This window comes from Salmo salar, chromosome 20 (assembly GCF_965601325.2).
Source record: "Salmo salar chromosome 20, fSalSal1, whole genome shotgun sequence".
NCBI lineage: Eukaryota > Metazoa > Chordata > Actinopteri > Salmoniformes > Salmonidae > Salmo > Salmo salar.
The window spans coordinates 27,150,688-27,171,839 of record NC_138310.1 but is presented as its reverse complement, the minus strand read 5'-3'; the positions used below and the strand labels follow the sequence as shown (position 1 = coordinate 27,171,839).

At 45.9% G+C, this 21,152-nt stretch overlaps 1 protein-coding gene across 3 annotated transcripts in view; it reads right to left on the bottom strand.

The window, feature by feature from the left end:
* Positions 1–234: 234 nt before the first annotated feature.
* Positions 235–21,152, bottom strand: part of LOC106580343 (transcription factor COE2) — a 35,049-nt gene continuing 14,131 nt past the window's right edge. For 2 of the 3 annotated variants that reach the window (XM_014161273.2, XM_014161275.2), the window contains exons 7-16: positions 6,790–6,871; positions 5,041–5,182; positions 4,017–4,147; positions 3,638–3,764; positions 3,401–3,489; positions 3,209–3,274; positions 2,925–3,099; positions 2,553–2,738; positions 2,100–2,264; positions 235–1,888 (exon numbers count right to left, since the gene is read on the bottom strand). In XM_014161273.2, coding sequence (XP_014016748.2) covers positions 1,857–1,888; positions 2,100–2,264; positions 2,553–2,738; positions 2,925–3,099; positions 3,209–3,274; positions 3,401–3,489; positions 3,638–3,764; positions 4,017–4,147; positions 5,041–5,182; positions 6,790–6,871 — 1,195 coding nt within the window. In that variant the 3' untranslated portion in view covers positions 235–1,856. Of the gene's footprint in view, positions 1,915–2,099; positions 2,265–2,552; positions 2,739–2,924; positions 3,100–3,208; positions 3,275–3,400; positions 3,490–3,637; positions 3,765–4,016; positions 4,148–5,040; positions 5,183–6,789; positions 6,872–21,152 lie in introns of all 3 variants that reach the window. The other variant, XM_014161274.2, reaches the window with a different exon arrangement.

Sequence of the window (21,152 nt, the reverse complement as noted above, 5' to 3'; positions counted from 1 at the left end):
GTCTGCAACGCTCACTCCACAATTAAGATGCTGCGCCTCATCAGCTTTGTGTCAAACTACACAAACATACAGGTGAGTTAAAAAATAGTCCTGGTGTGGACTTGAAATATTACCATAATGCTGTACATAACAAAACCTCAACTCATATGCTGTACTATGGATATCTGTACATTTTTATACCATGTCTAATTGCATAATGCAAACACACAGTTATGAATTATTACCAACAGTGAGTTCTTACTGTGATTTTTTGTTTTATTTGGGAGGACAAAATATAATTACAGTTTAAGATATACAAATCACATTTTCAGACAGTCATCATGTTATTCTGTACCATTAAAAAAGAAAGATAGGTTTTGGGAGAAAAAAACTTTCAGTAACCTTACATTTTACTAACGGCTTTCAAATAAATAAAACCAGCAAAGCACAACAAACAACTTTGAATAGATGTTAGCTACCTCTTTTCAATTCTTTGTTTTCTAATCCTGAGTATGATGTTTGTATTGTGTTACAACAGTGAGTAAGAAAACTGTTGCATGGGTTGATTACAAATCCACAATATGTTCCTTTCTTTGTTTTCAGTTTATGTATGCTTGTTACTTTACTGCATCGGGATGAAAAACATCAAATGAATGAACCAGAAAAATCCTAAACTTTGACATACAATTTCAAATTTGCAACATGTAATCAAATAATATCAGGGAATCAGTGTGGAAATAACATGCATAAAAATGAAATTAATAATAATATAGGCTAACTAATTTTCCTTTATGGAGAATAGCAAGGTAATGTGCTTTTTTTTACACTGGACATAACAGTTCTATTTTGTTATGCGACAAACCAGGGAAAAGTATTGGCCAAGAATTTATTTCAAATAAACGTTTCATGGCGTATTACTTCATTCTCTCTTATGTATTAATCATCAGTCATGTCTGACAAAACCTCAAAGATTTCAATTAAAACAAGAATAATGGCAACATAGCGATAACATAATCATATTTATAACAATTACAAAAAAGGAATTAAAACACGTTTATATTATTCCCTAAAATAACTATAATAATAAGTTAAATTGCTTGTTTTCTTCTTCTTAAATAAATCAATATATGAATAAATGTTGTATTACCAACCCAGGAGGACAAAGAGTTGAACCAAAAATAAAGGGTCTATTATTCTGGAATGTAAATCCACTTCAAAAACTCTGCTACAAAAAACTTGGAGTCTTCTCAGGGACAATGTACATACATGCCTTTGACAGTGTCCTGACAGAGACAAATAGCACCCTGCTTTCAGCACACGTATCAGAGTTGTCCATTGTCCATTCAGTTCAGTGCTCTAACAACCAATCATCAACAGACATTTTCTTCTAGCACACTGCTAGCCAAAAGGTTCATCAGTTTAGGGTAGGTGTTTTTGTTGGAAGAACCAAATGCTGCATACGGCTGTAGTATTGGGTGGTACGAGTGCTTTTGAAGCTCGTGAAGGCATCTTGACGTTGACTTCTGCTGTCCTTTCAAAATACAGAGACACCCATAGACACCCATAGAGCTCCATCGTGTTGTGGTGTGTCCCAAGGAAGTGTCATGTCTTTACAGCTACTGCAGATGAAGAGGTCTTCTTCTCTGCTTCTGGAGTGACTGGCTGGTATTTGGACTCTTTCTGTCCCATTCCCTTTCATTTAGTTGGATGAAACATGGACTCAACAAGTGGCAGGGCATCAGTGAGAAGAGTTGTTGGTGGTTGAGAAGTCAGTGTGTGTTCCATTTATCCCTGTCAGTGCCAGCAGAGGGGTAGCAGTGTGGGAGCAGTGGTCTGGTATGGTTTGTAGGTGATGGATGGGAGGTGGTGGAGTGCTGCTACATCGGGGGAACTACCAGGCCGGTCATCGCTATAGAGAAAGAGAATAGTAATAATCTATTATGTTTTAGATAAAATCTTATTCTTGACAATGGCAATCATTATTATAACCCCCAAAAAGCCAGACATATTGTATTGTCATGCCTGCCTAAACTATGTATCTGTGGACATAGATGAGATTTATACAGAAAGAGGGTTTTAACACACAAAGAGATGTTTCTAAGATTGTAGTTTGGTTCTACCTCTGAAGCTGTTGCCTCCTGAAGCGGGACAGGCAGGAGAGGAGGAGCCCTGGGGCCGGAGGACAGGAGCGAAGGCACTCTTCTGTTTGGCTGAGGACGGGAAGGAGGAGAACGGCAGGAGGGAGGAGGAGCTGGAACCCGGGATAGTGGGACTAGATGGCATTACTGTGGATGAGAGAGAGAGAGAGAGAGAGAGAGAGAGAGAGAGAGAGAGAGAGAGAGAGAGAGAGAGAGAGAGAGAGAGAGAGAGAGAGAGCGAGAGAGAGAGAGAGAGAGAGAGAGAGAGAGAGAGAGAGAGAGAGAGAGAGAGAGAGAGAGACAGTTGTTACTTTATAAGAGAAGGATTCTAGGCACTGGTCAACCTTTGTCAATGGTGGGCAATTATGTTTTATTGTAACAGGTACAGGAGGAAAACACAGGATAGATTGATTGAGTAAAAGGAGAGACACTCACTGCCATAGGGAGAACCAGTGGGGGAGGCACTGCTGAAACCAGGGGACCCTGGCACCCCTAGACTAGTCATGGGCACTGCCCCGTACCCCCCACTCATGCCTCCACCACCCCCATAGCCCGACTGCTGAGGGGTGGAGGCAGAGGGGTACCCCCGGGGGGACAAACTGCTGGAGTTACGAATATAACCTGGAGCGAGAGAGAGGGAAACAGAGAGAGAAATAGAAAGTGTTAGAACAAGACAGAGGATAGTAAAAGACAGGAAGACACAAGTGATTTTCCCACTGGGGATATCATATCACCAACTAGAAGAAAATCAAAGGGCCAGACTTCTATAAATACAGGGAATCCAATTGTAAGTCTTGTCCTGCTCACCTTGGCTGGTTTGTCCTGGCTCGCCGATGCTGACCCCCAGCTGGGAGGGGTATGAGCCCAGGCCCATGACACTGCCGTGGGCTGGGGAGCTGGGCAGGGCCTGCAGCTGGCTGTGGGGACGGGGAACACTGTACAGGGCCTCAGCGATGTCCGCTGCACGCTTCAGCAACATATCCTAAAGAGAGACAATACAAATTGTTACTAACCCAGACCTCACAGATTTACAGTAGTTATTGATGAGTGGAATTACTAGAGGAACGGAGCGACTAAACAGTGCTGGTTACCTGATTACTGTGTGGGTTTCCATACAAGGCTTCTACCAGATCAGCTGCTCTCTTCAGTAGCATCTCCTTCACACAGACAGAGAGACATGAATTAGCCTCTGGTGTTAGATAGTGTACTTTATGTACAAAGGTGAGGTGTGGTGACATATGGCATGTACATCATCTCACTATGTGTGGTATGTTCTCACTCACCTTAGCTAGTTTGTCAGGGTCACCAGGGTGTCTGGGAATGACCTTTTGAAGCCTCTGGAAACCGTAGTCTATGGTGGGCTCATTCAGCGCTATACACAAACACATCCACAGATACATCAGCACTAGGTCCTGACTCATCCCATGTAATGGTGCTGTTTGATATGTTGTTGGTGAATGGTTGCTGGATAGGGTAGATATGGCTGGGAGGGGTGGGGTTAATAGGAGGTGTGTGTTTACCTGTATAGATGAAGCGTCCAGGTGCCCCCTTGCAGAACTGTTTAGATTTGTAGGACAGCGTGACCTCCACGACCCCTGGGATGTGGCGTGGGGGCGTCTGGACACGGATGGCGTGGGGCGTGATCAACTAAGAGAGAGAGAGAGAAACAGGGACAAGACAGAGAAGGAATGAGCAATGACTGTTTGACAGTCTACAGTATCTGATAGAATAATACGGTTTACTCTCATAATGCCAACATGTAGAAGGCAGCCACTAAATGACTGTGCAAATGAGACAAGCCACATGCTTTTGTTACCTTGTCCCTTATGTTTTCAATCAGTAACAGTATCGTTAATGAGTTGTTTTAAAGAGACAGTTACAGTAAAGCCACATAGCTACCTCGCTCCACACCAGCATGCTGCCGAACACCACCTGCAGCCCGTCAAAGAAGTTCTCCCCGATCACGATGACCATGGCCCCGCCTGTGGTCCAGCCCTCACTGGGGCTGATGGCTTTGATACAGGGGGTGGCTGGAGAGGAAGGGCAATAATGTCATTTTAATATAACTTATTCCATCTCTTGGCAATGTATTTAGTGTCTGTTTCAGGGTGTCAGCCCTAGACCTTGAGGTTAGTCATTAATACAGCAGTAGTTAATCAATCAAATGTATTTTATAAAGTCCTTTTTACATCAACAGTTGTCGCAAAGTGCTTCTACAGATGTAGAAGCACAGTATGAATATCTACAGTATGAATGTCTACAGTATGAATGTGTACAGTATGAATGTGTACAGTATGAATGTCTACAGTATGAATGTGTACAGTATGAATGTCTACGTGTTGAATATCTACAGTATGAATGTCTACAGTATGAATGTGTACAGTATGAATGTGTACAGTATGAATGTCTACAGTATGAATGTCTACAGTATGAATGTGTACAGTATGAATGTCTACAGTATGAATGTGTACAGTATGAATGTGTTCAGTATGAATGTGTACAGTATGAATGTGTACTGTATGAATGTGTTCAGTATGAATGTCTACAGTATGAATGTGTACAGTATGAATGTGTTCAGTATGAATGTCTACAGTATGAATGTCTACAGTATGAATGTGTTCAGTATGAATGTGTTCAGTATGAATGTCTACAGTATGAATGTGTACAGTATGAATGTGTACAGTATGAATGTGTTCAGTATGAATGTGTACAGTATGAATGTCTACAGTATGAATGTGTACAGTATGAATGTGTTCAGTATGAATGTCTACAGTATGAATGTCTACAGTATGAATATGTTCAGTATGAATGTGTTCAGTATGAATGTCTACAGTATGAATGTCTACAGTATGAATGTGTACAGTATGAATGTGTTCCTGATGTATCAGTGCCCCAGTGCAGGTCATGTTTTGTCTCTTCTTACCATACTCCATACCGTTCTCCACTGACTCTCCAGGCTCTAGCCTGCGAGCTCTCCGGCCATGTTTGGAGTTATTGTGGACAAACATGTTGTCAGACACGGCTAAGACATGGCCGTCTACACTCACAGTGCTGGACAGGACCACCTGAAAGACAGGAGAGGACGGGGAAGAGGAAACGACATACCATGAGTTTATCTGGGTTTATCTGGGTAACTAAAGTGATATCAGTTCACTTTTTGTGAGATTTGGTTTCCTGCAAAATCCCTTGGCCACAATCCATTTCAACATCCAGCTGATAGGAATATTTCTCAATGGGTAATGTGACAACCCTACTACACTCTATATCATATTTCTACATCACCGCCCCCCTCTCTGTGGCCTCTCCATTTCTCTCCCCTCCTCTCCCCTCCTGAGACTGTGGTTGGAGTTGTGGTCTGGACCAGCAGCCCACAGAGGTTCAGGCCTAATCCCTCACTGACACCAGACATATGGACTGAATCTCCTATTTTTACTGGCCGTTAAAGTAGAGTGTGATATATGGTGGCCCTAATTTGATTCCTGGCCAACAGCATGTGTGTGTCCCTACCCTCTCCACAAGATACATCAGTTCCCCATGGAGGACATGCATATAAAATGTGCGTTCTTGTGTGCTTGCCTTGGGTCTGTGTGTTTAAGTGTCCATACTGTATATCTATAGGTGTGCATACAGGAGGGGGTGTTGATGGTGGTGTAGGGTCTATGTCTATGAAGTGCTGAAAGACTAAGCTTTAGACATTTTGAAATAAGCTTTACAATAAGAAAGTGATGTGTAAGGGCAAAGATAAGACAGAATTGTTTCAAAATCCCAGAGCTGCACATGAAGAGACTCTGGAGCACAGATGCTGAGAAGGAAAGAGAGAGAGAGAGAAAGCAGATGTGCTTGTAGATGGTTGAGTGGTGAGGAATCTATAGGAAAATAACAGTAAATTATTGATTAAGCACCATAAACAGGCTCCTGTCCAGCTCTAATCGCCTTTTAACCTGGAGGTGAGGGCCTCGGAGCGGCCGCCCGCTCATAACTTCTCAGCATGCGTCAAAGCGCAGGAGTTAAAACAAACATGGTGGAAGACAGGGAGAGAGAGAAAAAGGGAGAGGCAGAGAGATCCGGGAGAGAGAGAAGAGAAGAGAGAAGAAAAGAAAAGAGAAGAGAAGAGGAGCGAGAGAGAGAGAGAGAGAGAGAGAGACAGACAGACAGGGGCTCCGGTGCTGAAAGACAGCAGAGGAAGTGAAGCGGGAGTGTCCCCTGTGACCACTTCCTGGGTCACGGAGCATGACCTCCCCCATCTGGAGCCAATCACTCAATTCTTGACAACTTCCTGAAACACCTCAGCCTATTTCCTGCCCGCCTCCCCCCTTGTCTCTCCCACCCCAGTACACCCTTTTCCCTTCTCTCCCTCTTTGTTTCATTGTAGATTTTTTACTTTCACCTTTAACTTTCCCCTTCATTCCTTCCATTGGAAAATGTCTAAGCAGTGCTTCGGGCTACAGAATGGAGAAATGTGGTCCCAACTATACCTGGGCAGACCCTGAACAAAAAAAATCCCACTTTGTGAAAGTAGAGCGGAAGGAAAGGTGGGATAGTTTTTATTCTATTTTAGATAACCATAAAATTGCTATTTTCAACATCATATATGCTGCACACACGCTCTCTCTCTCTCTTTCCCTCTCTCACACGTACACAAACCCCTCTCTCTCTCTCCTTCTCTCCATACCTGAAATCTCCTCATGTCCCTTGGGTTTCCTGCTGTCTTCAGACAATTCTGGTTACACTTCAAGAAAAACTTCAAGAAGAACCTGCAGGGGTAAGAGAAAAAAACAGGACAAGTACATAAAAATCATTAACTCGGTAGACAAGAAAACATAACATGAACAACGCATTCATTATTTGTTGGCCTGTCAGTCAAGAAGATGCTGATTACTGTTCCGGTCATAGATGCATTATGAACATCTGAGAGTGAGTGTGTGTCAATGCTGCTGTGTGATATCTGCCCTGGCATTAATCACTGCTGTTGAGTTTAGCATTAGAGTCAATGTTATTACACTTTAAATCAAATGATGAGAATTTGAAATGCAGTCCAGTGAAAACTACTGCTGTGTTTCAAAGTGAACAGGAGACAGTGATGTATGCCAGGGGACTCTGGGGAACATGGTACCCCGCAATGCTGTATTTGAACCCCCACATTGGAACTGTGGTGGAAGAGAGAAAGTGAAACTACTAGGACAGAGACAGAGTATTTGTATGTACTTGTGCACATGTGCATGTTAGAATGAGGTTTGTGTGTGTGTTTTCATATGTATGTGTCTCATTAACTGTATTTGTGTGTGTGTATCTGAGTGAGAGAGAGAGAGAGAGAGAGAGAGAGAGAGAGAGAGAGAGAGAGAGAGAGAGAGAGAGAGAGAGAGAGTATCAGAGTGTAGAAAGAGAGAGAGGAGTGCTGATAGCCTCCACTACAGCAGAGAAGAGCAGAGAGAGGGAGCGAGAGCTGGAGAGACTGAAATGAAGCTGGGGAGAGGAGGGGAGGGGAGGGAGAGACTCCAAATCCCAGGTGTACACAGTTCGGCAACACAGCCCGCTGCCATGGCAACGCAGCTCTGCCGCAATCCCAAAGTCCCCACGCTGATAGGTAAAGACAGAGATGGGAAAGAGAAGGCAACCACAAGGAACACATTCCGAGAGAGAGAGAGAGAGAGAGAGAGAGAGAGAGAGAGAGAGAGAGAGAGAGAGAGAGAGAGAGAGAGAGAGAGAGAGGGGTGGGGGAGGAAAAGATAGAAAGGGTATAGGCAGGGGAGATGGAGAGGAGGCAGGGGAGATGGAGAGATAGTGGAGGGAGTTGAGGGAGTAAAGAAATGGTCTGAAGAGAAAAAGAGAATGAGAGTGAAATGGGACATGGTGAGATCAGGACAACTGATATATGTGTGTCCGTGGATCCGATGCTTTGTCATTTTAGCCACAAATTTGGCCTCAATTTCACTGACACACCCAACGCTGAAATTAAACAAATAACAACAGTGATGAGGATAAATGCTGGGGAACGAGAGAAGCAGGAGCTGGGCAGCCAGCTATCCAATCCCACCCACATTGTGTACACTGCAAATATAAGTCATGTTAATGGATAGAGTTTGTTTGGAGAGGGACTTTGTATTGGCTCCGCAGCCCAGGACCCTCCAATTCAATAGTAATCTCTCCTTTCCTCTCTCAGCCGCTTTCTCTCTCTTCTTCCATCACTTCCTCCCCTCCTCCCTCGTGAACAGGCCCTTGTTCAGAACGAACGCTTGCTTCCAAAACAGTGTCCAATATTTCTTGATTTGAGCTATTTCAGTGGAGGACAATCAATATTGTTGTTGGCGGAGGATGATTATGATTTATTAGTGAGAGCTCGGACCTCCAACTTCTCCGCTCCTCTACAGTTGGGCTCCGGGTGGATGTGTACAAAAGGCCACATAACCTCTCCCTCCTTCTAACTACTTCCTCCTCTTTCTATCCCAATCCCCATCTCTCTCCCTCCCTCTCTCCATCTTTCACGCCCTCACTCCCCCTCTCTGTGTTTCCCTCCCTTACCTCTCTCTATCCTCTCTGTACAGTATCTATCATGCTGTCATGATTTATATGATATGTTACAGTGTATTATGCTCAGTGTTTGAATCCAGTTGGCTTCATAACTGCTGATGAGGGATATATTGGATTATGTTCTGCTGTTTTGGTCCACTTCTTTTAAACAGTGCACTTGAGATCCTTCAGTATGTGACTTCTACCCTGATATATGACAGAGAACATTATATTAATTTGCTTCAAGTTCATGTGGGAACTCCCATACAGAGACACTGCAAAGTAATTTATGACAACATTACCGCAGGCTCCTTTGTTGGGCTAAATGACCGTGGCCATGGCCCTGCTCTGTCCCAGACACCCTCCTCTCCCTGCCCGGCCACCTGCTCTTTGGATCTCTGGCCACTTCAAGTGCACCCAGCCAGCACTGACCGCTCACTCCAACCAGTCACATTGGTGACTTCACAGCAGGGATGTGTGACATCCCATTAAGGACACATTGTACATGTAGCGACGACCCTCTGTGAGATAGGACATGTTCTATGCCGACATTCCCATTGGTCAGTGTGCATTGGTTTCTCCTTTCTTCTGACTTTCACCCATCATTCCCTCACTGTGTTTACTTGTGTAACATCATACACACTTCCATACAACCCCCTCCACCACCACCACCTCTGTCCACCCCAAACCCCATTCAGTCAACTTTTCACCCCCCTCAGTTCGGACACACACAGCTGCAAATGCTGAAATTAAAGCGAGACGTTGGTGCATATATTAGCATGCATTAGCCACTTTCCCCTACCCACTTAACATGCAAATCTTCCAGCCCCGTCGCCTCGCACCTTCTGCCACACATTCATTTGCTGAATTATAATTAGACTAATCTTGCATAATTAATAAGAAGTCGAGGACCCTCTTTTTTTCCCCCTCTATTGTGGTCGCAAAGTTTAATATCGCCATTGTTTGTTTTTGTTTTGGTAATGTAACACGCCCACACACCTCCCCATCCACAGGCTAGAGAGGAGGAGGACTTGGAAAACATTGATCTGGGTGTCAGAAGGAAACTGTGTGAGCGGAGGAAGGTGCGGGACTTTCAGAGAACTCTATTAGCTACACTGTAGATTAGACTCATAGGTATGTATTTGCAGCTCTGCCTCTCATACTCAAAGTGGTTATTCCATAACCGTACATAACCATACACAGTCACTGGGATTTATTTTCCATTCGATCACTATTTCATTTGGAAATCATTTTTTGGTGGGAAGGGGTAACTTTTTGTGACTAGTTGGGATGCCAGTTTAATATTTAATGAGTTGTCCAGTTGTCATTAATGTAAATCAAGCTATAACCCCTCCAACTGGTGTTTCCCACTACCCTCCTCACAGACCCTGATTAGGAAACACAAACAAAAGGTAGGCCCAAGTCTTAAGCCTTGGGATCAATTTCCACACTGGCTCCATGGGGAGTCTGTTTTCTCCTCAGTCTTCCAGTCTGTATCTCTGTCGAGGCCTCCAGATCCCCTTTGTCTGCATCTGCTTCAGTTCCCAAGACTAAACACAGGCCTCACAGCATGTGGTGAGCAATCCGCAGGGTAACAACTTTCTTAACTAAAACGAGTTCAAAAAAATTAGAGAGTAAGTCATGACACTGCAGTAACAGCAAAGTTACAAACTTAACTCTGTAATTGTTTTATTCCTACATGTTCACCTATGCATTGACTTGCCTTCAGACCACGTTCAGCCTCAGTCAGTCCTATCTAAGGCATCTGTTACATGTAGCTGAGCCGCTACACACTGCTAGAACAAAAGCTGCACAGGACCCCTAACAAGGACTTTTATTGGCATTTATCAACCTTAATTACTAGTGACATGAACTGCCATGTCACAGAGACACAACACATCACTCTCTATCTATGCTGATTAGACACAAAGCTGTATATGTGTCAACAGATCTTTATGCTACAATACATAGATTTATCAGCTATAATACAGGCTTTATAGAGGTCATATGAAGCTCCCACATAACTAGGCCAGTTCCTGCAGCCGTGTCTTCCTGTGGGACATCAGTCCTTCTCATGTGAGATTGGTCCTCTAGTTTCGGACATCTGCATTAATGATGATATAATCACATTTCAATAAAAGACTTGAACCATGAGAGCTAGAGAGAGAGGACTAAAATTGAGATAATTTAGTCTGACAGGGTGGGAGAGTCTCTGTTCTCTATCTAGGAACACCAATAGACACAGCGGAAAGAAGGAAGGAAGGAAGGAAGGTAGAAAGGAAGGAAGGAAGAGAGATAACAGGGATGGAGTGACAGGTCAGGAGCATGATATTCCTTCTATCAGGATTTAGACGACAGGCTGAGAGACTGAAGGAAGTAGAGAGGGAAGGTGTGGATAGGTGGTGGGGAAAGACAAGATTGAAAGTGGGAGAGAAGAAGAGAGGGAGAGACAAAAAGAGAAGGAGAGGGAGAGGAGGGGTAGGGGAGGAAAATGAGGAAACCAGATGTGAGGCATTAAAACATACTGACATGCTGAGGACCTTCTTCTGCCACACTCACACACTGAGAACAGTAACTCATACACACACACACACATACACACGCTCACATGTTCACATGCCACATGCAAGCACACAAACATTACATACACACAAACAAACTACAATGAACACAACTTAATCACAACTTAAAATGTATGCACAAAATATGCAAGTATTGGGTCAAGCAAGGTTCATGGCTCCTAGCTATTGGCTGAGTTGTGCATAGGCCAGTGTTGACCTAATAATATTTTACACTGATGCAGAAATCTACAGATGGGTCATCATGCATCAATGTATGGATATGCATCCAATGAATATATGGATTGGTTGTGGAGAGGGATGGGGGAGGTTTATTTTCTCCATGGGGAGAGTTGGGGAGGGGTGAGGAGAGTGACTGGGGAGGAGGGGGCTAGGGAGGAGGTAATAAATACCCCTGGATCCCAGGGTCCCCTGGCAGACTGGAAGCTAGACTGGTCACCAGGGTTAACACCCGGGGCACCCGACCTTTGACACTGCTAATGGGGCACAGAGAACCCTCCACGAACTGATACCCCCTCTGTCGCATACCACCACGGGACCTTTCACACCAGCCTACTAACCCGCCCCCTCATATTTTACAACAGAAATAATACTTAGTTGTGCACTCAACTTTATTTAACATACTTTATATAACTCTCACCTCCTATCACTCACCCTCCCCCTGTCCAACTGCATCATTTTTTAAAGTAATCAACAACAACAACAAAAATATGTTTTTAACTAACCCTTAACAACTTGTTTTAGCAGGGGTTTCTCTTATTTTGGTTAAGTTTTATTGGGTGCACAGCTATGCACCTCTGTCCTCTCCAATTTCCAGCAACCCCCACCTTTCCTAATCTCAACCTGTCATAATCTATAATCTGGACACTGTAAATCTCTCATTGACGCCTTTTTTTGATCCAGGGGTTAAACCTGTCTTTATTGGTTGACAGTCAGGCATACCAACACCCACCGCCCTACACACTAACAACCATACACTGACATGAGATGGGTACACCAGATCAATGGTGGAGGGAAGGACTCAGATTGGCCTGTTGTATCAAAATAGCAGCTAGATTCATTGGCGATGTGTCACATAGACTGAAACAGAGCATGGGGAATGAGGACTCTGTTTCTTAAAGTTTGATTGCTGGATTGGATGTGCCCCCATGGCCCCTTCTCCATTTCAGCCCACCCCACCCTCACCCCTCCGGCCCAGCCCACCCCGTCTCTAAACATGAGAATTGTGACAAAGCCAAACATTTAAACCACTAGTGCTGATTTATAGAGCTTGGTAGTTCTGTAAAACCACCCGGCTTACCACCGCAAAAGTGCCTCAGCTGAGGCGAGGCTGTGAGGTGAGAGAAGAGGGGGGATGGGGGGTTATAGAGGGACAGGTATGGGGGCTCATGGACCTTCCTGAGAAGTGTGAATGTGTACTTCTTGAACAATGCAACTCCTTGATCTTAAAATTACTTTACAACGTCACTGCTGGCATGATGCTATTATTCTAATCGTTTAAATAGTTGAAAGTTATGTTCCACTAATCAACACTTGGCATAATAACGAAGGCTAGAGAGCGTAATAGGTATATGGATCTATGGATGGACAGACTGTTAGACAAATACACAGAGATCCAGCAGGAGAGAATAGGGAATATACCTCCATCAATGGCCTGACCTTTCCCAGCATGCATTGAGAGTCCTATGGGATGAAGATTTAAAATACCCAAACTGTCACATTGGATTGAGCAGCCCATTGTGCATGGACAGGTCTCATACATACCAATACAGACCTTTCCTATCCCCACACTACACCGGTGACACAAAACTGACAGCTCTAAATGCAGCAGCATGAATAAACCCCAAATATAACATAAAGCTTCTACAGAACAGCAATATGGGCACATACTATATTGTGTCAAATAAATGTCAAAATGCAAAAATGTACCACAGAAATGTGTCATGTGCTCCCTCCAATACACGTAACAATTATTCCAGGACACTGAGTCCTCCTTACAAACACTGACAGAACGTATAGGCTATTATCAGCCAATAATCACCTTCATAGTATTAAATATACCCACATACCACAGCACCTCCCAAACCTTCCTCAGAGAGGAACAAAGACAGAGGGATGGACGCTAGAGAGAAGGAGAGAGGAGAGAAGCAACAACAGAATGAGAAGAGATGTCTTCTTAATTAGCCAGTAATGATAAGATCTGACAAACAACATCTGTTTCCAGAGAGAGAGGGAAGGAGAGGGGGGAGGAAGGAGAGGGTGGGAGAGAGAGAGGTTGGGAGAGAGGGATAGGAGGGAGGAATAGAGAGAGGCAACTAGCTAAAGAAACCTGTGAAGGCAAGACAAGAGGGACCTGCTTGTATAAAGGAGTGGGGGGGACAGGAGGTGGATGTGTAAAAGAGAGAATGCTGTGTAGCGTGACACCATAGAAGAACGAAGGAAGGAATGAAGTAAAACTAAAAAGAGAGAGAGAGACAGACAGACAGGAGAAGATAATTCTGACAGGGTTGAGAGAATCTAGAAACCAGGACAAAAATAACAGATAGAAAGGGGGGGGAAATTATCAAAATGAAGAGAGCAGACAGACAGACAGACAGACAGACAGACAGACAGACAGACAGACAGACAGACAGACAGACAGACAGACAGACAGACAGACAGACAGACAGACAGACAGACAGACAGACAGACAGACAGACAGACAGACAGACAGACAGACAGACAGACAGACAGACAGACAGACAGACAGACAGACAGACAGACAGACAGACAGGGTTGGACTGGAAAATGGCACATGAGGGAGGGAAGGAGGTGGAACGTGTGAAGAGATGGGTATGGAATCACTCAGAGGTCCAGGGTGCTGTAATTTACTGTCCGTAGCTAATCCACAGCAAATGTGTGGAGCTGAGGAGAGGAGCGGGAGAGAGAGGGAGGGAAGGAGAAGAGTGACAGAACAAGAAAGAGGAAAGGGGGACTGTTGGTCGCTCGGCATGCACGCTGGGAGGCTGTCAGTACATCACCCCGTGCCCTTAGCCCTGACGGATTCATCAGGACATACACACACCATAAAACACACACCATAAAACATCTGAATTGTTTTGTTTGTTTTCCACTAAGCTAATATCAGAGGAATGCATTTGCAGGCATGTGTTGCTCAAAGGGCAATTAGATTTTACAGAAATATGCAAGCTGCCTCAAATGCACCATTCTTAGTAGCAAGATGTTCTACCAACACTATGACCACACTGCAGCAGGCATGCACATCTAATACTTCCCTCTGTACTGAAATACTTATTTTGTGTTTGCATGTTTGAGGGGTAAGTAGGGGTGTATGTGAATGTTTTGCTGTGAGGCAGTTTGAGGGGTAAGTAGGGGTGTATGTGAATGTTTTGCTGTGAGGCAGTTTGAGGGGTGAGTAGGGGTGTATGTGAATGTTTTGCTGTGAGGCAGTTTGAGGGGTGAGTGGGGGTGTATGTGAAGGTTTTGCTGTGAGGCGGTTTGAGGGGTAAGTAGGGGTGTATGTGAATGTTTTGCTGTGAGGCAGTTTGAGGGGTAAGTAGGGGTGTATGTGAATGTTTTGCTGTGAGGCAGTTTGAGGGGTGAGTAGGGGTGTATGTGAATGTCTTGCTGTAAGGCAGTTTGAGGGGTGAGTAGGGGTGTATGTGAATGTTTTGCTGTGAGGCAGTTTGAGGGGTGAGTAGTGGTGTATGTGAATGTCTTGCTGTAAGGCAGTTTGAGGGGTGAGTAGGGGTGTATGTGAATGTTTTGCTGTGAGGCAGTTTGAGGGGTGAGTAGGGGTGTATGTGAATGTTTTGCTGTGAGGCAGTTTGAGGGGTAAGTAGGGGTGTATGTGAATGTTTTGATGTGAGGCAGTTTGAAGGGTAAGTAGGGGTGTATGTGAATGTTTTGCTGTGAGGCAGTTTGAGGGGTAAGTAGGGGTGTATGTGAATGTTTTGCTGTGAGGCAGTTTGAGGGATGAGTAGGGGTGTATGTGAATGTCTTGCTGTGAGGCAGTTTGAGGGGTAAGTAGGGGTGTATGTGAATGTCTTGCTGTGAGGCAGTTTGAGGGGTAAGTAGGGGTGTATGTGAATGTCTTGCTGTGAGGCAGTTTGAGGGGTAAGTAGGGGTGTATGTGAATGTTTTGCTGTGAGGCAGTTTGAGGGGTGAGTGGGGGTGTATGTGAATGTTTTGCTGTGAGGCAGTTTGAGGGGTGAGTGGGGGTGTTTGTGAATGTTTTGCTGTGAGGCAGTTTGAGGGGTAAGTAGGGGTGTATGTGAATGTTTTGCTGTGAGGCAGTTTGAGGGGTAAGTAGGGGTGTATGTGAATGTTTTGCTGTGAGGCAGTTTGAGGGGTGAGTAGGGGTGTATGGGAATGTTTTCCTGTGAGGCAGTTTGAGGGGTGAGTAGGGGTGTATGTGAATGTTTTGCTGTGAGGCAGTTTGAGGGGTAAGTAGGGGTGTATGTGAATGTTTTTCTGTGAGGCAGTTTGAAGGGTAAGTAGGGGTGTATGTGAATGTTTTGCTGTGAGGCAGTTTGAGGGGTAAGTAGGGGTGTATGTGAATGTTTTGCTGTGAGGCAGTTTGAGGGGTGAGTAGGTGTGTATGTGAATGTTTTGCTGTGAGTCAGTTTGAGGGTAAGTAGGGGTGTATGTGAATGTTTTGCTGTGAGGCAGTTTGAGGGGTAAGTAGGGGTGTATGTGAATGTTTTGCTGTGAGGCAGTTTGAGGGGTAAGTAGGGGTGTATGTGAATGTTTTGCTGTGAGGCAGTTTGAGGGGTGAGGGGGAGTACTCCTGGGAGATAAATTCTGTCCAGATTCCTAACAGACAAACAAACAAACAGACAAACTGGGTCCGGGCCAGCACCGTGGCCATTGTTAAATCATTTGTGAAATTTAAGACATATATTTATGTTTATTTATTTTCCCTTTTGTACTTTAACTATTTGCACATCATTATATATAGACATATATTATGACATTTGAAATGTATTATTTTCGAACTTTTGTGAGAGTAAGGTTTACTGTACATTCTTTATTGTTTATTTCACTTTTGTTTATTATCTTTTTCACTTGCTTAAGCAATGTAAACATCTGTTTCCCATGCCAATAAATCCCCTTAAATTGAAATTGAATTGAAATGTAAGACCTTTATAGGGGGGGAGCTGACTGACCCCCTATCCATCCCCCACAACCACTCTGCTCCACCCCTAACCACCAGCATGCAGCCAAAGAAAACAGCCCCTGTTCCTAAACACCAGTGCTAACTGGCCTCTGATTCTGACCTCTGACACACACGTACGCTCACACACATCCACGCCTGCTGGGAGGCTGCAGACACACACACACACACATCCATGTACACACAAACCCACACTCACTATCTCAAATACTCTCTAAAATAAATCAAGTGCCCCCCACTTAATCTCCACACTGCTCTACCAAAGGTGAAACCTGTTAGTCGCCAGACAAATGGGAAGTGGCTTTCCTCTCGCTCCCTCTCTTCCTGTAACACAATGCCCCCCCCCCCCCGCCTACCCCTGTCATTCTCCTGCATTAGCCCATTTGCAGTCCATTCCCATTTCCTGTCAAAGCATTTCTCTGCTGCGCTCTGTTTCCGACTGCCCCCTCTGTGCGCTCTCCCTGAGAAAACAACTCAGGCCTGTTCTGAGTGTTAGGGTTTAATCCCCGACACCCAACCCAACGCAGCCCAACGCAGCCCAACGCAGCCCCGTGCAGCCCAACGCAGCCCCGTGCAGCCCAACGCAGCCTCTTGCAGCCCAACGCAACCCCGTGCAGCCCAACGCAGCCCCATGCAGCCCAATGCAGCCTTATGCAGCCCAACGCAACCCCGTGCAGCCCAACACAGCCCCATGCAGCCCCATGCAGCCCAATGCAGCCCCATGCAGCCCAATGCAGCCCAATGCAGCTTCATGCAGCCCAATGCAGCCTCATGCAGCCCAACGCAGCCCCGTGCAGCCCAACGCATCCAGAGGTTACAACACATTCCGGTCATCTAATCTACAACTCATGGTTAATTTCCTGTCTGTATTTGAGTCGTGGGTCTTCCTGGTTCACATGAGACATCCTCCCCAAACCCCCAAAAGATCTCCTGACTCTTTTTCTACCACTGTGACTTTGAATATATTTCTCTCTCTCTGTGTTTCTTACAAGCAGTACCTGTCAGTGAGTATTTGATATTCCAGACAGTGGCACCCTCTCCCTATGTCTGTCTGTCATTCTCCTCCTCTCATTGAGTGTGTGTGTGCCTCCTGGGAGGAGGTGTCCCCCACTCCTGTGCCAGCTGCTCCAACTGGTCCAGCCTGTGCTGTTGTGTGCAGTGGAGCCGCTGGTCCCTGTCTCCACTCACTGCCTGTCCCCTGCCTGAAGGGGCTCCCTGACAGTGGGTCTGGAGGGACACTACCAGCCACCAGGGAGACGCCTGTGACAGGGAAGTGAAGGGACTGGAGGGTGTGTGTGTGTGTGTGTGTGTGTGTGTGTGTGTGTGTGTGTGTGTGTGTGTGTGTGTGTGTGATTATGAGAATGTACAAAATCGGCATCTAGGTAGATTATGCATGTAGCTACAGTTGGCTCAGGGAGTGCCTGTGGGAGATGGTGGGTGGTGGGTGGTGGTGGTGGTAATGGTGGTGGTGGTGGCGGTGGTGGTGGTAGTGGTGGTAATGGTGGTGGTGGTGGTGGTGGTGGTAGTGGTGGTGGTGGTGGTTGGTAGTGGTAGTGGTGATAGTGGTGGTAATGGTGGTGGTAGTGGTGGTAATGGTGGTGGTGGTGTTGGTGGTGGTGGTGGTTGGTAGTGGTGGTGGTGGTAATAGTGGTGGTGGTGGTAATAGTGGTGGTGGTGATTGGTGGTGGTGGTGTTGGTTGGTGGTGGTGGTGGTGGTGGTTGGTGGTGGTGGTGTTGGTTGGTGGTGGTGGTGGTGGTGGTTGGTGGTGGTGGTAGTGGTGGTAATGGTAGTGGTGGTAATGGTGGTGGTGGTGTTGGTGGTGGTGGTGGTTGGTAGTGGTGGTGGTGGTAGTGGTGGTGGTGGTGATTGGTGGTGGTTGGTAGTGGTGGTGGTGGTGGTGATTGGTGGTGGTTGGTAGTGGTGGTGGTGGTGGTGATTGGTGGTGGTGGTTGGAGGTGATTGGTGATTGTGGTGGTTGGTAGTGGTGGTGGTGGTGGTTGGTAGTGGTGGTGGTGGTGGTGATTGGTGGTTGGTGGTGGTTGGTAGTGGTTGTGGTGGTGGTTGGTAGTGGGGGTGGTGGTTGGTGGTGGTGATTGGTGGTGGTGGTGGTTAGTAGTAGTGGTGGTGGTGGTGGTGGTTGGTGGTGGTGGTTGGTGGTGATGGTGGTTGGTGGTTGGTGGTGGTGGTTGGTGGTGGTGGTGGTGGTTGGTGGTGGTTGGTGGTGGTGGTGGTGGTGGTAGTGGTGGTGGTGGTGATTGGTGGTGGTGGTGATTGGTGGTGGTGGTGATTGGTGGTTGGTGGTGGTTGGTAGTGGTGGTGGTGGTGGTAGTGGTGGTGGTGGTGATTGGTGGTGGTGGTGATTGGTGGTGGTGGTGATTGGTGGTTGGTGGTGGTTGGTAGTGGTGGTGGTAGTGGTGGTGGTGGTGATTGGTGGTGGTGGTGGTGGTGGTTGGTAGTGGTGGTGGTGGTAGTGGTGGTAGTGGTGGTGGTGGTAGTGGTGGTAGTGGTGGTGGTGGTGGTGGTGGTGGTGGTGGTGGTGGTGGTGGTGATGGTGGTTGGTGGTGGTGGTGGTTGGTGGTGGTGGTGGTTGGTAGTGGTGGTGGTGATTGGTGGTTGGTGGTGGTGATGGTGGTGGTTGTTGTGGTTGTTGGTGGTGGTTGGTGGTGGTTGGTAGTGGTGGTAGTGGTGGTGGTGGTGGTGGTTGGTATTAGTGGTGGTGGTGATGGTTGGTAGTGGTGGTGGTGGTGATTGGTGGTAGTGGTGGTGGTTGGTGGTGGTGGTGGTGGTGGTTGGTGGTTGGTGGTGCCTGTTAACTAGGATCTCCACCCTGACATGCACTGCTGCTGGTGACGGGTAAAGGAGATACAGATTCTGTGATTATGAGAAACAATCTTTAAAACGGACAGTATTTACATCTACAATAGCACATCTGATGAAGTAACAGTGCCGTTCGGCTGCTACTGAGTATGCATCTGGGAAAGGGGAGTAATTCGACCCCCTGACACTGTCCAAATAATGGTTTCCATTTCCATTTTGTGGGCCAATTGTTTAATGTTCCTTTCCAAAAGCCCTGCTCCCTCCATGTTCCCGGGGGCTCTGCTGAGAGGGGTGGGTGATGTTCCCTTCTATTGAAATTACAGTGAGAGGCTAACGAGGATAGCTCGCACACGGAGCAGGGACGTGCCAACTCAGACATACAGTAACTCAGAACGGCACAGAGACAACACACAGAGACAACACACAGAGACAACACACAGAGGCAGCACACAGAGACAACACACAGAGACAACACACAGAGACAACACTCAGAGGCAGCACACAGAGACAACACACAGAGACAACACACAGAGGCAGCACACAGAGACAACACACAGAGACAACACACAGAGACAACACACAGAGGCAGCACACAGAGGCAGCACACAGAGGCAACACACAGAGGCAGCACACAGAGACAACACACAGAGACAACACACAGAGACAACACTCAGAGGCAACACACAGAGACAACACACAGAGGCAACACACAGAGACAACACACAGAGACAACACACAGAGACAACACACAGAGGCAGCACACAGAGACAACACACAGAGACAACACACAGAGACAACACACAGAGGCAGCACACAGAGACAACACACAGAGACAACACACAGAGACAACACTCAGAGACAACACACAGAGGCAGCACACAGAGACAACACACAGAGGCAGCACACAGAGGCAGCACACAGAGACAACACACAGACAACACACAGAGACAACACACAGAGGCAGCACACAGAGGCAGCACACAGAGGCAACACACAGAGACAACACACAGAGGCAGCACACAGAGACAACACTCAGAGACAACACTCAGAGACAACACACAGAGACAACACACAGAGACAACACACAGAGACAACACACAGAGGCAGGAGATAAAACCATGCGTTCATAACTATCACCCAAACAAACCTACTTACTGGGGAAAGTAAGTGAGAAAAAGGAGAGAGAGGAGGAAAGAAGGGAGTGAGAGATACAGACAGGCAGTCACAGGCAGAGACAGACAGAAAATAAGATTCAGACAGATGGTTAAACAATCCCTTAGAGACGTGGTGGTTAAAGAAGGGCATTCAGATACAAATTGATGAAAAATTATATCTGAATGCTTTATTGTCAAACTGTCCAGACAGACTAAATCCGTAAAGACCCATGAAGATGCCTCTAGTTTTATTGCACCAGAGGACAGAGACAGACGGATGTTAGACTACACTGTGCTGTTCCACAGACACATACTGTCCGTTCTCCCAGTGGAAACTAGCTATGTCTACAGGGATCGATTCCAACAGATAACATGTGCATAACATTTACTGAAATAATCCTCATTCAACTGAAGACATTAGAAATTGACACGGGAAGTTAATGTAGTGGATATTGATTCAGAGCAAATGTGTACACACTTTCATTCACTGCTATATGAAGGCAAGTTAAAAACAGCCAAACGTGCACATAGCTAGAATCAGGAGTACAAGATCAGCACGGTCTGTTAAACAAGATGAAGAGCAATGGATTCCTGTTAGGGTCGACTACCTGAAGTCAAGTCTTCGCACAGGAAGCTGTAGCCCTATCCTGCAGTCAATGACCAAAAGCACCCTTATTGGCTTCATGGGTGGAATGTTATTCAGATTATTTTTTTTTACTGAAGAAAATCCGGTGTTTCTATGTCAAACTGTTTTGTTATATTTCATTCTTCTGTGATGTATATAAAGTGTAATATCGGGAT